Source organism: Salvelinus fontinalis, chromosome 16 (assembly GCF_029448725.1).
Source record: "Salvelinus fontinalis isolate EN_2023a chromosome 16, ASM2944872v1, whole genome shotgun sequence".
Lineage (NCBI taxonomy): Eukaryota > Metazoa > Chordata > Actinopteri > Salmoniformes > Salmonidae > Salvelinus > Salvelinus fontinalis.
Genome location: NC_074680.1, coordinates 20,386,722 through 20,402,493, shown reverse-complemented (window position 1 = coordinate 20,402,493; position 15,772 = coordinate 20,386,722). Strand labels below are relative to the sequence as shown.

The 15,772-nt window shown below is 42.3% G+C and overlaps 1 protein-coding gene and 1 long non-coding RNA gene across 2 annotated transcripts; both read left to right on the top strand.

Moving 5' to 3' along the window:
• The first annotated feature begins 6,545 nt into the window (after nucleotides 1-6,545).
• LOC129812797 (uncharacterized) lies at nucleotides 6,546-8,623 on the top strand. The gene is made up of 3 exons (XR_008753076.1): nucleotides 6,546-6,893; nucleotides 7,210-7,948; nucleotides 8,481-8,623. It is a non-coding gene; the product is annotated as an uncharacterized LOC129812797 (long non-coding RNA).
• Nucleotides 8,624-13,118: 4,495 nt separating this feature from the next.
• Nucleotides 13,119-15,482, top strand: LOC129812796 (somatostatin receptor type 1-like). The gene has a single exon (XM_055864672.1). It carries the CDS (start codon nucleotides 13,206-13,208, stop codon nucleotides 14,439-14,441), a length of 1,236 nt encoding a protein of 411 aa, XP_055720647.1. The 5' UTR covers nucleotides 13,119-13,205; the 3' UTR covers nucleotides 14,442-15,482.
• The last annotated feature ends 290 nt before the right edge of the window (nucleotides 15,483-15,772 follow it).

Below are 15,772 nucleotides of genomic sequence, written 5' to 3'. Positions count from 1 at the left end.
CTACAATCCCCACCTGCAACCTTACCACAGAGCGCACTACTACCAGACATCCCTTAAAGGAAGTCAGAGGTGAGCAAGAGTCAAGGGATAACACATACGTAAGGAATCAGTGGAGAGAGAGATGTCAGCAATGCTATTGATTTAGTTCATTTGGTACTGTGTCCTCCAGAGCACAAACCTGCCTCGAAGCCGGCCATACCTCAGCTAGCAGGCACTACCAAAGTGGTGTCCATGTCCATGAGGCCACAGTCTCCTTAAAAGCCCAGGACCAGAGGCCAGCAACAGGGACCAGGATGTGTATATACAAGAGCAAGAAGGAGTCAGAGCAGGTGTCTATCTTGGAGAAGGATGCGGCTGAGAGGCTCGTCCGGAGATCAAACTTCCTCAGCAGATGTCAGGCTCTGAGCTTGGACAGCACGGATGAGAGAAGGAACAGTGAGGACTCGGGTTCCGACCAATCCCACGGGAGCTCCTCTGCGGAAGATCAAAAAAAAGAAAATTAGGAAACCGAAAGATAGGTCTACACCTACACCAAGGACTTCCACTGACAACAGCATCTGTACTGTCAAGTTCACAACAGAGCAGCTTCATGAGGCCCGGGGGATCATAGGGGCTGAGGAAGAGAGCCAGGAGGACACAGACTCCCAGCAGAAGACCCAGAGGAGTCAGTGGCCACGGCTATGGGGCTTGGCAGAGGCAGAGAGAGGATGGTGGATGAGATTATTGCTTCCCTACAGAGAGAAGGCAGTGATATGTCGTCCGCCTCAGACCAGATGATCAAGGGCCTGAAGGGGAGAGTGCTGGGGGACCATAGAATTAATTAATTCTATTTCTATGTGGGAGACAGCTACAATGCAGACAATTAGGTGACAATAGGATAACAATAGGTTAACAATTGAAAATATGCTGAATTGTCACAAAAACTAAAGGTGACCTTCATACTTTTGGTAGAGATATTAAATAAGCCCAGTGATAGTTACATAATAATAATAATTGTATTAGTTATTTTAAAAAGGTCTAAAATGCTCATAACAATTGCACTTTATTATTTAATGATCAGTTTTTGTTTTCAATAATTTTTTAAAGGAAGCGAAAACAGCGCAATCAAAATCGGAAGATTCAGAACAGGAGATAGAAGATAATATTAGCCCTGTACAAACAGGTCATGGAGAGACTACAGGCAGTGTATTTCGATTTATCGCATTTGACTTGCCTTGGCTTGTGACATTGAAAAATTGCCTCTCAGAGCATTTGAGAACATTTTAAGTGTTGAGCTTTCTGTTATTAAGGTTGTATAATGTTTGTATGATAGTTAACAGACATCTTATGCTGATTTTCCAGAGTACTCCTCAGATGTCCCCGGTTCCACAGCGGATGTTGTGGGTTAAGAGGGAGACACCAACCCCTCCAAGACCTGTTGAGTTCCCTAAAGTCACATCGGGTCTACAAGATGGCTGGCTCACTGTCTGAGAGAATCGGGGGTCTACAAGATGGCCGACTCACTGAGAGAATCAGGGGTCTACAAGATGGCCGACTCACTGAGAGAATCAGGGGTCTACAAGATGGCCGACTCACTGTCTGAGAGTGACAGACCGACAACAACTGCTCTATGGCCTCTGCTCTCCCACAGAAGGTACTACTTGGATTTATTTGGTTGTCATTGTTTTTAGTTCAGTAGGTGTTCTACCCTGATCAACACTTCAACTGTACTATCAGTTTAGTATTTTCTTCTGTCAAAGGTGACTTATACAGATGTAATGACAGCTCGAGGAGATGCCATAGCTCCTTCTCAGAGACCAACGAGGGTGTATTTACAAAATAAAACCAATCAAGGCCTTTCACTTGTAGCAGCATGGGCCCCAAAGCACCATAATACTCTTGTATTCCCTGTCTGTCTGGTTGATCATGAGAGTTGTGAGTTGTTGTTACAAACAGATTTTGAGTGTGATCATTGAGGTTAAACTACTACTATTACAAGTGTGTGTAACACATGGGATACAACATGAAATGATGCAACACAGACCTAGCCTGTGTTAGCTTCCACCAACACAGAACTGTAGTAAAAAAATAAAATCAGGTTGCTTGTAACCCTGTCATAGGCTAGTTACAGGTAGCCGTGACTGCTGCTTGTTTTGTAGGAAGTCGTTTCCCAACGACCTCTTCAACTCACTATCATGGTAACCATCTGCAACCTTGACTTTAATGGCTGGGGCGGGGATGGTCTTGAACGGAGGTAAACTCAGTTCCAGGGAGTCTATAAGCGAAGTGACTAGGCTATCATCAAAACTCCTCCACCCCATTCTCAGAGACCCATTGAGATTGAGATTAATTATTATGCTCCCGGCCTAACACTCTCTTACGACTGCTCTCAGTCTGTCTGGTGCCTAGTGCACCCACACACTTCCTTATCACTGACTGCTTACTCACCCAAAGATACCAGATTTACTGCCTCCTATTGCAAGCGCAGAGTTGGAATTGTGCCACTCACTCCCTTTCCACTCCCTCCTTTCCCCATTCATGATTTTTTTTTTAACCAAAACAAGTGCCATTTAATTAGGTAGGGGTTTCAGAGCTTTGGTTCACTGAAAGGTTTCTGCTGGATATGGATGGGAGGCTTTATAAGGGGGCCAGTCTGCCAGCCTGCCTGTCTGCCAATGGTAGATGGATTAGAGTTAGATCGACAGCAAGTCTAAAGACAGGCAGCGCTCAGGTTGGCTCCAATCCACAGTTATAGAATTCTCATTTCATTGAAAACAAGGCGAATGACTCTGGTTGACCTTACAGGTTTTTTGCTCCGCTCACTGAGCTGAGGCATACCTACCTACCCCAGAGTTCCAGAGAGATGATTCATCTCAGGAGTGGCAGGCCGTAGTGAACATGCTATCCTCCAATAAATTGTCCAGTGTCTGTCAGGTTAGAAGCCCTAGTCAAGTGGTGGATGGAGGCCAGACCTTTCCCTCCCAGCACTAAACGGCCACACAGAGTCGCAAGTTCAAAGAGTGATGAGAAGTTATGGCAGGGATGATCTGAGCAAATCTGTTGGGATAAGTCACAAGACCACTGTATGGATTGTAGAGGTTTCAAATATGTGGATTGTTGTTGAATCATTGACATTATTCAATGTAACAAACCAGTGGGGTTTTGGTTCAAAGCTACATTTACATAATCCCTTTACCTTACATGATAAAATGGTGTGTTATATGACCTGTGTCATTACAGACTAGGTACAGATGTCAGAAATGATGTTCAATTTAGATATACAGGCAAGTAAGCATTAGCTTGGTCCTAGATGTATTTATGCTATTGCCAACTCAATTGTTGTCATTGTCAAGCCAGTGACAAGAAGTTGGATGATGACACGAACAGACTGGCTAAGTAAGCATATCACAACATTTTACTCATTACTGTTGTATTGCTCTCCCACAGTGCAAATTAATACAATACCATTCACCATCTTTGTACAACCGCAGTCAGCCAGGCCCTGCCTCTGGAGCTGACTTCCCTGGTCTGTCACACCTCCAGTCAACTCACTGCACCACCACTGTTTCACCAACAGAGGGTAGCACTACAACACATTCCTACCCAGCCTGACAGACACAGGTACAATTAAATTTCTCCCAGGCTCTGCTTCATAGGATGTTTTCTGTCCAAAACTTGGATGTTATAGCTAAATGTGGAATTTAAGTGATATATATATATATATATATAGTTGAAGTCGGAAGTTTACATCCACTAAGTTGACTGTGCCTTTAAACAGCTTGGAACATTCCAGAAAATGGCATGACTTTAGAAGCTTCTGATAGGCTAATTGACGTCAGTTGGTGTACCTGTGGATGTATTTCAAGGCCTACCTTCAAACTCAGTGCCTCTTTGCTTGACATCATGGGAAAATCAAAATAAATCAGCCAAGACCTCCACAAAAATTGTCGACCTCCACAAGTCTGGTTCATCCTTGGGCGCAATTTCCAAACGCCTGAAGTTACCACGTTCATCTGTACAAACAATAGTACGCAAGTATAAACACCATTGGACCACGCAGCCATCATACCGGTCAGGAAGGAGACGCGTTCTGTCTCCTAGAGATGAACATACCTTGGTGCGAAAAGTGCAAATCAATCCCAGAACAACAGTAAAGGACCTTGTGAAGATGCTGGAGGAAACAGGTACAAAAGTATCTATATCCACAGTAAAACGAGTTCTATATCGACATAACCTGAAAGGCCGCTCAGCAAGGAAGAAGCCACTGCTCCAAAACCGCCATAAAAAAGCCAGACTACGGTTTGCAACTGCACATGGGGACAAAGATTGTACTTTTTGGAGAAATGTCTTCTGGTCCGATGAATCAAAATAGAACTGTTGGTCATAATGACCATCGTTATGTTTGGAGGAAAAAGGGGGAGGCTTGCAAGCCGGACACCATACCAATCGTGAAGCACAGGGGTGGCAACATCATGTTGTGGGGGTGCTTTGCTGCAGGAGGGACTGGTGCACTTCACAAAATAGATGGCATCATGACGAAGGAAAATTATGTGGATATCTTGAAGCAACATCTCAAGACATCAGTCAGGAAGTTAAAGCTCGGTCACAAATGGGTCTTCCAAATGGACAATGACCCCATGCATACTTCCAAAGTTGTGGCAAAATGGCTTAAGGACAAAGTCAAGGTATTAGAGTGGCCATCACAAAGCCCTGACCTCAATCCTATAGGAAATTTGTGGGCAGAACTGAAAAAGCTTGTGCGAGCATGGAGGCCTACAAACCTAACTCAGTTACACCAGCTCTGTCAGGAGGAATGGGCCATAATTCACCCAACTTATTGTGGGCAGCTTGTGGAAGGCTACCTGAAACGTTTGACCCAAGTTAAACAATTTAAAGGCAATGCTACCAAATACTAATTGAGTGTATGTAAACTTCTGACCCACTGGGAATGTGATGAAAGAAATTTAAGCTGAAATAAATCATTCTCTACTATTATTCTGACATTTCACATTCTTAAAGGAAAGGGGTGATCCTAACTGACCAAAGACAGGGAATTTTTAATAGGATTAAATGTCAGGAATTGTGGAAAAACTGAGTTTAAATGTATTTGGTTAAGGTGTATGTAAACTTCCGACTTCAACTGTGTGTGTGTGTGTATATTTATATTTTTAAAGATTTGGTCATCCTCTCCACTTTCTCTCCCACTACCCTCCCACTACCTTCTGCACTTGACTTCATATATACAAACTTTGCATGTCAGGAATATCATTACAACATGTAAAAAAATATACCTTTAAATTGTAATTTGTCATTTTTAGGACTCAAAGCTCTATTCCAGATATATCAAAGATATTTGATATTCAAAAATATTCTATTTCACCAGGTTAAAATGGCATGATCAATTTGTCCTTGTAAATGTCATCTAACTGTCAGAGTAGTAAGGCATAATGTAATGTAATGATCAAAGAGCATCTCCAATGTTCCCCATCACGTCTCAACTAAAACACTGAACAGATGGAGATTTCTGCAGTTAAGTCTGCCTGTAACTGTTCCAGTGGACTGACTGTGTCTGGCAGGGAAGTAGACTGTCCATCTGTAAACATCAGAGGCTCAGGACTACACTACCTGGTACTTGGCTCAGGACTACACTACCTGGTACTTGGCTCAGGACTACACTACCTGGTACTTGGCTCAGGACTACACTACCTGGAACTTGGCTCAGGACTACACTACCTGAAACTTGGCTCAGGACTACACTACCTGGAACTTGGCTCAGTACTACACTACCTGGAACTTGGCTCAGTACTACACTACCTGGAAAGAGTTTGTGTTTGATGAAGGCATGAAAGCAGCTGAATTTGGGAGGCACTGGGTGCCAGAATATCTTCAGCTCGTTGGAACACATGAGAAACACACTTTAGGACAGGGAAGTTGAGGGAACTAATTTAAACCAATTAAACGACTCCTTTAAAACAAGCAAAACAATGTATTGAGAGATTCAACAGTGTTGAGTAGTTAGTGTTCAGTGAATGTATAATTGTGCCTTACGTTAGAGCAGCATCTTTCAAGCAACCTGCTGAATCTAATGAGTTGCAAATGTGTTTGGTGCCACCTAGTGGATAATTGTTTTGGGAAAAAAGTTGTATTAATTTAGTTGCATTAACATTCTCCTCCCCCGCCTGTCCATGAAGGATCACCCTGGGCTTCTCTACGTAATATCCAGTGACTCTTTGCCTGTCAGCCAGGCTGGCTGAGTCCTAGGGAGGGGTCACACAGTCCTTTACATCAGACTCAGTCACATCCACACAGGGCACGCCTTCATTTACTATACTGCAAAGAGATTAACCAGTTAACCATACCTCACCAATGTGATCTCACCCTATATATCCTACTGCTGTGTTTCTATGGTGTTTGTTACTTAGGCAATCCGGAATGACCAGTGAGGAGCTCTATGGTGATCTGCAGGACCTGAAGGAATCAGCCTGTGACCTGACAGAGATGGAGCCAACCAACTCATTGGTCAATGTGGTGTTCAGTACCCCCCCCCCCCCCCTACCCTACCCAAATGTAAATGTTATGTAATTCCCAACGCTCACCCCCCATTTCAGACTATAAATATCTTTAATTAAAATATATGCTGACTTAAAGTAGTAGCGATATTATCTTACAGTAACCCCCACAATCTGAGCTTTTTAGGCTATTATTATATGTTCCTTTGTGTGCTGAACTGAAGTGTTATGTTATACAGTACTGTGAGCACTACAGAGATACAGTGTTCTATTTAATTGTGTGCCACCAGTGCTCAACAATGACAGCCATGGGAACCTGAGTGCCTTCCTGGGGCCTGCTCTACACTGAGAAACAGCAGTGGCAACAAGCCATGTCCGACTTTGAAGCGGGATCAAACTCGACAGGTAATACTACTGGGCCTCTCGCTGTGACAGAGTCTGGATCCTTTCTTCTGAAAAGAGCAACGGGGCTTTGAGTAAGAGAGAGGGGAGAGAGACAGGAAGAGAAAGAGAGAGGGGGGGTGGGGGGGGGGGGTGTTGGAGCGAATAAGAGTTCCACGATGTATAAGAATGTTTCATGTTTAGAACTAGAATCTTGCTTGAAGTGTAATGACTGGTAATGAGAATGTTGTAGAATACCTTGGAGATGGAGATTGAGAAATTACACTTTGTTCAATGTTTTTCTCTTTATGATGATTTCTTGTTTCTCTCATGTCTGTAGCACTGGCCCACGTGAACCTGGCTTGCTGAAGATCAGGGTGGGAAAATATCCGCAGTGGTTGGTGGATACCCACATTTTACCAGCCCCTCCAATTTTTTTCCAGGCCCATTTTTTTCTTCTATGCTGTACCCCGTCCCGCTTTCACCTCTGTAGCGTTCAGATTGTTTCTTCTAGAGCTGAAACACACTAAAATAAATATTCATGTACCAGCCAATGCCAAAATCTTCCAGCATTTGGCTAGTGGCTTGTGTTCATTTCCCACCCTGCTGAAGATGGGTCAGAATTATGTAGCCATCAGAATGTTCAGCAATGCCTTAAGGGTGGACCCCACCTACATCAGAGGATACAAGTAGCCTAGTGGTTAGAGCGTTGGGCCAGTAACGAAAGGTTGGTGGATCAAATCCCCGAGCTGACAAGGTAAAAATCTGTCGTTCTGCGCCTGAACAAGGCAGTTAACCCACTGTTTCTAGGCCGTCATTGTAAATAAGAATTTGTTCTTAACTGGCTTGCCTAGTTAAATAAAGGTTCAATTTAAAAAAAGAAATACATCTGCCGGACCCAAGCCCATCACAATGTAAACACGATCACGTCACCATGTTTTTTGATTTATAAACTTATTTTACATTTGTGGTTCATGTACTGCATCTTATTTGTATCTAAACAGGTCAATGATCTGAAGAGAGAAAATCTTACAAGTCACTCACATGAAACCAGGTGCACAACACTTCTATATCATGAGGTAAAGGACCTTTGTCACATACATAAAAACGATTGTCCTTGACTTACAGGTGTCTTTTTGTTGTATAAATGTTATATTTCTCAAGTAAGATACTGTACCAGGCTTGAGTTTACTGTAAGTCTATAGAAGTGACTTCAAACATTATTTTAGAGTACATGCTCTCTCTGTTCCAGAGGACAGTATATGTGTGACATGGAACAGTTTGACCTGACCACATTTTGTATCAAATACACTGCTAAGATGAACGAAGGTACAAATATTCTATGCATAAAGGAAGCACAATATGAGCTCCCTGACTGACAAGCCATTGCTATCTCTCAGACAGACGCTATATGGCAGAACTCACTGTGTGTGTCCAAAATGATATCCTAATCCCTACATAGTGCACTACTTATGATCAGAGCCCATAGGGCTCTAGTCAAAAGTAATGCACTACAGTATATAGTGAATAGGGGGCCGTTTAGGACTCAACAACTGTCTTATACGGACCAAACAGACTGTGATATTTATATTGGCCCTTCCCCACCACCAGCTCTGGGGTCATTTCCTATCCAGCAGGCTGCAGTCCAGTCTTTCCTGGGGAATGATGCCAAAGCCATTGCCTGTCTAGAGGCAGCCACCAACAACCGACCCTCACATCCCATCTTCATTCTGCTGGGCAAGACTCAGATGAAGGCAAGCAGGTTGCTGTTGCTATGTTGTTGCTATGTTATGGGTTACCATACCTTGACATGTTTCATCCATTAACTCAGGGTTTCCCAAACTCGGGCCTGGGTGCACGTTTTGGTTTTGGCCCTAGCACTACACAACTGATTCAAATAATCAAAGCTTGATGATGAGTTGGTTATTTGAGTCAGCTGTGTAGTGCTAGGGCAAAAACAAAAAGGTGCACCCAGGGAGGCCCCCATTATCTAACAGTCACACTTAACTTTTTTTCTACTAGCGGCGACTTTGCCGACAGCTACTTTATTGAAGAAAAAATGTACTTACTATATGACTGAGATGTGGTTGTCCCACCTAGCTATATTAATATGAATGCACTAACTGTAAGTTGCCTGGATAAAAGCGTCTGCTAAAAGACCAAAATGTAAATGGATTTTTCTATCATATCCTCTCTTCTGCGTTTACTTGGTTGTCGAGTATCCACTTTTGTTTTCAGTGCGCCCACTGTATGTTTTATTTCAGCCACATCTTCGCCCACTTTGGCAATTTTCTCTTCAAGATTTTTGTTCATTTTGCAAATCTCCTTTAGAACTGGGTCATCAGGCTGTTCTTCTCTGCCATTTTCCTTGCTAGCAGCAGGTGCAGGTAGAGATGACATTTGTGTTTTCGTCAAAAGTGTCTGCTTTTGTGCATTTGGAAGTCATTTTCCATGTAACCGATATCTTGGACAATTAGTTCAAATGTGTTACTAGGGGTTGAATAATAAGTTAAAATGGGGTTGGAGCTACACAGACTCTTTAGTTAGCTGCTGATCATCACCGGAAGTAGGTGGTTGGCCATTCTTGATATACACAGGAAACTTTTGAGCATGAAAAACTCAGCAGCGTTGCAGTTCTTGACACAACCCAGTTTGCCTGGCACCTATTACCATACCCCGTTCAAAGGCACTTAAATATTTTGTCTTGCCCATTCACCCTCAATGGCACACATACACAATCCATGTCTTAAGGTTAAAATCATTCTTTAATGTCTCCTCACCTTCATCTACACTGATTGAAATGGATTTAAAAAGCGATCATAGCTTTCAACTGGTCAGTCTGTCATGGAAAAAGCCTGTATACACTGGGTGTAGGCTACTGCATACATGAACAAGGCAACAGTAAACATGTTGTCCCCACGAATGATGCAGCGCCCCCCATTGAGCCAATTGAGATATCACGTCCCCTATGAGCCAATTGAGACATCATGTTTGACTAAAACATTTCAGTTAACTCTAGCTCCCGCCATGGGCCAATAAGTGTCATTTTGTAAATGTCAGATCACTATGGCAAGAAGCATCATTCACTGAAGTTGTCAATCTGGCCAGCACTGTTTGAGATATCACATGTGACTAACACACGAACCACAGTCCCCTCGCAGGAGTGTCACTACAAACGTTTACGTTAGAGGAAAAAAAAAAAGTGCACATGCATGAGTGTGAGACACTGTCAAGAGTAAAATGAAAGCAATCAATCCAGCGAGATTTAAGTGACAAGTGGATTTTGCACCCAAATAAATGGCTGAAAAGGAGAGCTCCTCAGGTGGGCGGGGCTTGCGAGTTGCTACTCAATGTGTTCACTGTTCAGTAGTTTCTCAGTCCACTGTGCACCAGGTATTGTACAGAGATTTGTCATAAGTTACAAGGTAAGATGGTTGTATTGTAAACTTTTTTTAATAAGTAGTTTGTGTTTAGGTCTGTTAAATCAATCTGTCTTAAGGATATGTGGTTCAGTGCATTGTATTGTTGCATTGTAGGCAATGTGGTAATGAATCAAACCCAGAACTCTGCCATTCCAGGCTCCGTGCTTCAAACCCAGAACTCTGCCATTCCAGGCTCCGTGCTTCAAACCCAGAACTCTGCCATTCCAGGCTCCGTGCTCCAAACCCAGAACTCTGCCATTGCAGGCTCCATGCTCCAAACCCAGAACTCTGCCATTGCAGGCTCAATGCTCCAAACCCAGAACTCTGCCATTGCAGGCTCCATGTTCCAGCCAATGAGCCTTATTTCCCTAATGACTTGTGATTGGTCTGCCAGATTAGATTCACCAATTGTGGCCAAGGATTTTAATTAAACATGGGTGATGAATCTGTGACCCGGCAGGCCAGGTGCTATGACAGCCATCCTGTTGTTCTGTCAGCAGGGCTGCTATGTTTCATACACTGCTGTTGAGTCTCTGTCTGATACCAATATTTTGTACATTTATTGTAATTCAGTTCCACTAATTTAATGAATGAATGTGTTTAGGTGCTTCTTCAGACTTGATTGTATTGTTGATAGTGGGATTGCATGGAACTGAATCATATTTAATTTGATTGTTTTAGCATAGACCAAGCCCATTCATAAGGTGTATGTGGAGAATTCAAGTGTTATGACTTTAAAAACTATAGTTAGCTATGAATAGACAGCCTCAAACTGTCTGGTCTTGGTTTTACTCTGTGTGTGTATGTCGCTTCTCCTCCGGCCCAACGATGCCCTGGTCTACAAGCGGTGGAGGACTACAGAACAGAAGTTGAACTCAGAGAGGCACCTGAGGGCTGAGATGAGCCATCCCCATAGTAGTGGTACTGTACAGTCTGTCTTCATATGATGCTACTCAAATCAAAGTGTTTGTATTAAGTACTTGATGTGTTTAGGCCTGTTAAATCACTCAACCAGTATGTCTGAACCTGACATAATGGTTGACAGTAAAGATACTATCAATCAAAATTGATACATAGGAATCTTTTTTTTTTGTCATGTGTTTAATGTAACTTTCATGACATTGCATTTGAGTGTTTCAAGAGTCATGTGATGTGCAATCATATCTTAAATGCTGGTGCATTTACTGTGGTTGTTTTGAAAAAAATATTTTTGTGCCAAGTTCAAGATCTACCTTCATGAATCCCCATTGAGTCATTGAAAACAGTTTGCAGTTCCCAACAAACAAAGATTGTATTTCTCTGGCTTTGGAGCTCTTCCCAGTGAAATAACTGGTTTATTTCTTGCCTATCCAAATCAGTTGAGTCAGTCTTTATAAAACAGGAGCTAGAGAGATGAGTGGGAGACCTATGGAGTATGAAAAACACCTGCCAAATGAACCGGCGTGCATCCAGGAGGGAGATAGGAGTGTGAACACAACCATCTGTTCCACTCACATACTGAGACTGTGTGTGTGTGTGTGTGTGTGTGGCTTGTTGCATTTCAAGGACAATCATTCTCTCAAAACAATTCTAGCAAAAATGATATGGCTGACCCAGCTGAATGCAGTGTTTCTTATTGAGGCGATTCTTCTGTTTTCCAATCCAACATTGTTTGTTGCATTCTAATGGAACATGTTTATTTTACTTCAATCAACTTCAACTTCATGAGCCCTTAGAATTATGCAATTAAGTCAAAGGCCTTTCTCTCTTGAGCTGAGGAATTCTAAAATGTTTTAGTTTAGTTATTACTCACCAAACACTACTTATGTTTAATTTAGTCTGTTTACTGCCCACTGGGCACAGACCTCAGTTCCTCGTTTTGATTTACTTCTGATTGAGTTAAACTTGAACTCAACGTGAAATCAACAACAATTGAACCATGTCATTGGATTTAGATTAAAAGTTTGGTGAAAAAAAGCATACCAGTTTGTGCCCAGTGGGTAGAATCTAATGTCATTTGGCCAGTTCTGATAGATTAAAAGTTGTCACATAAGACCCAGAAACTGCTCGCCTATCCAACTTTGTCAACACAGATATTGCATTTGGCTTTCCTCATGAAACTGTATTTACTTACTTAGATTTTCAGTCTCTAGAGCAGGGAGTGTCGCAAGTACTGCACGATTTTGCACCATACCCGACCCACTGAGATAATTAATCAGCTCAGTGATTGACTAATTTCAACACACCTGGTCTTCCAGGTCGGTTTTAATCAAAAACATGAAGCGCATGCGGCACTACAGGATCAGGGTTTCCTACCCCGGCTCTAGAGTGAATCTCTAATATGTTTTGGTACCATACTGTGATTTGAATATGACGATTGACTTTACTAATTAAACATAAATAAAAAAATAACACTGGGACTTATTTGAAATTCTCAGTGACATTCCCACCTGATGTGGATATTATTTGTGATTGTGTCGTCTGTAATAATTATAGTTGGTATGACAGCTCACTTATTTCAAAATAAAGACGATCTTTGTGCTCTGTTGCCTACACATGCCAGGTATGCTTTTTGATTGTCATTTTAAGATGAAAATCCAAGAAAGATTATTAAATTAAAGATGATAAATATCACAATATGACAAAACACAATTTATGCAGTTGTATTAGTCTCATAAATGTCCAATTGTGTTGACTGTGTGTTTTAATGAAATTGTAAAATTGCTGATACGACGAAAACTATTGTGCGTCGGCTCTGCAGCAATTTACCAATCAATCAGTTGAAATTGAATGTGTGTTTTGACGTTCAACGACATTTCTATTTCAGATTACAGTGGTGTATATCGATTAGGACCTAGCCTAGGCCCCACCGCAACGTCATTTTACAACGTCTGAAGCTGCGTCTCTCAAATGACTACAACATTCGTAGCTATCCATGGTCCTGAAACGCAACGTCTGCGCGCTGTACCATCGATCAACTGCCGTGAGGAGATGGGTTCTCTGGACAGTACTGTTTGAGAAGGGTTATTTAAGACATACTTTTTTTGGAGAAAAAACTGCCAAAATGCTCATCAACAGCTCTATCAGGAATCTAACACTGGAGGACGTTTTTTCCCTCATTAACAACTCGTCTGGGAACGGAACGTACAACGAGTCTCACGGCAGCGCTATCCTCATCTCCTTCATTTACTCGGTTGTCTGTTTGGTCGGACTGTGCGGGAACTCTATGGTTATCTATGTCATTTTTAGATATGCCAAAATGAAAACGGCAACAAATATTTACATTCTGAATTTGGCCATCGCGGACGAGTTACTTATGCTGAGTGTCCCCTTCTTGGTGACATCTTCACTCCTTCATCACTGGCCTTTCGGCTCCCTTCTCTGCCGACTTGTTCTGAGTGTTGATGCTATTAATATGTTTACGAGTATTTACTGCCTAACTGTACTTAGCATAGACCGATATATTGCGGTTGTACACCCCATCAAAGCCTCCCGGTACCGGAGGCCCACAATAGCTAAAATAGTCAACTTTGGGGTTTGGATGTTTTCTATCCTGGTAATTTTACCCATTATTATATTTTCCACGACCGTTCCAAACTTGGACGGTTCGCTCGCTTGCAACATTCAGATGCCAGAGCCAGTGAACCAGTGGATGGCTGTGTTTGTGATTTATGCCTTTCTCATGGGCTTTCTGTTCCCAGTCATTGCTATCTGTATGTGTTACATCCTCATCATCGCCAAGATGAGAGTGGTGGCAATGAAGGCAGGCTGGCAGCAGCGTAAGAAATCGGAGAGAAAGATCACTCTGATGGTGTTGATGGTGGTGACCGTGTTTGTCATCTGTTGGATGCCCTTTCACATTGTACAGCTCGTTAATGTCTTTGTGAAGCACCATAACGCGACATTCATGCAACTCGCAGTGATTTTGGGGTACGCAAACAGCTGCGCTAACCCTATACTGTATGGATTTTTATCAGACAATTTCAAACGTTCGTTCCAAAGAATTTGGTGCCTGCGGTGGATGGACAATGCAACGGAGGAACCAATAGATTACTATGCCACGGCTCTGAAAAGTCGTGGTTACAGTGCAGATGAATTTCAACCAGACAACATGGAATGTGACAGCACTTATAGAAATGGAATCTGCACTTCGAGGACAACGACACTGTAACCTAGCATATGGACATAAAGTGATGAAACGATATGAACAAAATCATAAATTTGACCACTGAGTGTTTTGTTCATTAGGCCTACTAGGCTGTTACTTCGGTATTTATTAGTTTGGTTTACTTGCAACTATTTATATGAACTGAATTAAAAAGTTGACTAATCAGAATGTCTTATTATTGTTTGAATCATTGCAATATGGATCCAGGTGGCACTGTGCGTAAAAGTCCTCCAATTATGACAAGTAGCCTACAGAGCAGAAACAGACTGGCACTACTAGAGGCTGCCGGTGTGCAGTGTAGTTATACTATTTCCACTGTGTGAGCCAGAGTGTGGACTCGAGTCACAAGACTTGGACTCAAGTCTGACGTGAGTCACACATTTGATCACCTGAGACTCGACTTGATAGAAAATAAAATAACTTGAGACTTGACTCGAAACGCACACTCGGCACTCTCTCTGATTGGACCAACTGTCAATCAACACAGGTCGGATGAGCTAGCGCAGTGAGAATATTTTCGGGGGTCGCTAGTGCGAAAGCTGAATGGGAAAATATGTATATTTTTTTAATACATGTTTTAATAGGCTACATGTAGCCTGCCATTATAATTTTATAACAATACCTTTGCTTATTTGATCTGGTCACTAACATGATAGGCCTACAGCATTGCAACAAATGGTTGTTTCTAAAACATTCTAAACTATGCTTCAGAACCAAAAAGTTGTGCATCTTGACTGTTGACCAGTCATTACCATTGGCGCGCAAAGATGGGCTCACACATCCAGATTAGTGACCAGAAATCGCTTGTTTAATTCTCTCCGGTTTTGCTAGGCAAAAATAGAGTAGCCTGCCTAAGTTAATATTATGCAGTGGAGATGCGTCATTCATGGCAGGTGGGGCAGAGCTCCATCTGTTTTGAGCCCCACCTGTTTAGAAAAAATATATATTTTCAATTTTGCATGTTATTTTGGCATCAATAGGTGTGACATATCCGTTTGCAAACAATGTAAAAAAAAATGTTGCGTTAATAAAGCTGCATACAAACATGGTCTCTTTTTTTGCTTTCTTGAGTAAGGCAGCTCCAAAATGCATGTGTTTCAGCCTAGCTCAGTGCTTTTTGTGGTAGTGGGTCAGCCAGCGGAAAATATGGAGAGTAGGGGTTGGTAATGTTCTCTAGTTGTGCCATGATTGGCTCAGTATTCTGTCATTCATGGGGACACTACCTCACCACAAAATCTACGGCTGGAGCTCGAAAATTCAAGCCCCCTAGGTGCTGCCATAGACTTACATTAGAAGTGCCCATCCAAGATGGCTCAAGGTCATTGGCCACAGAT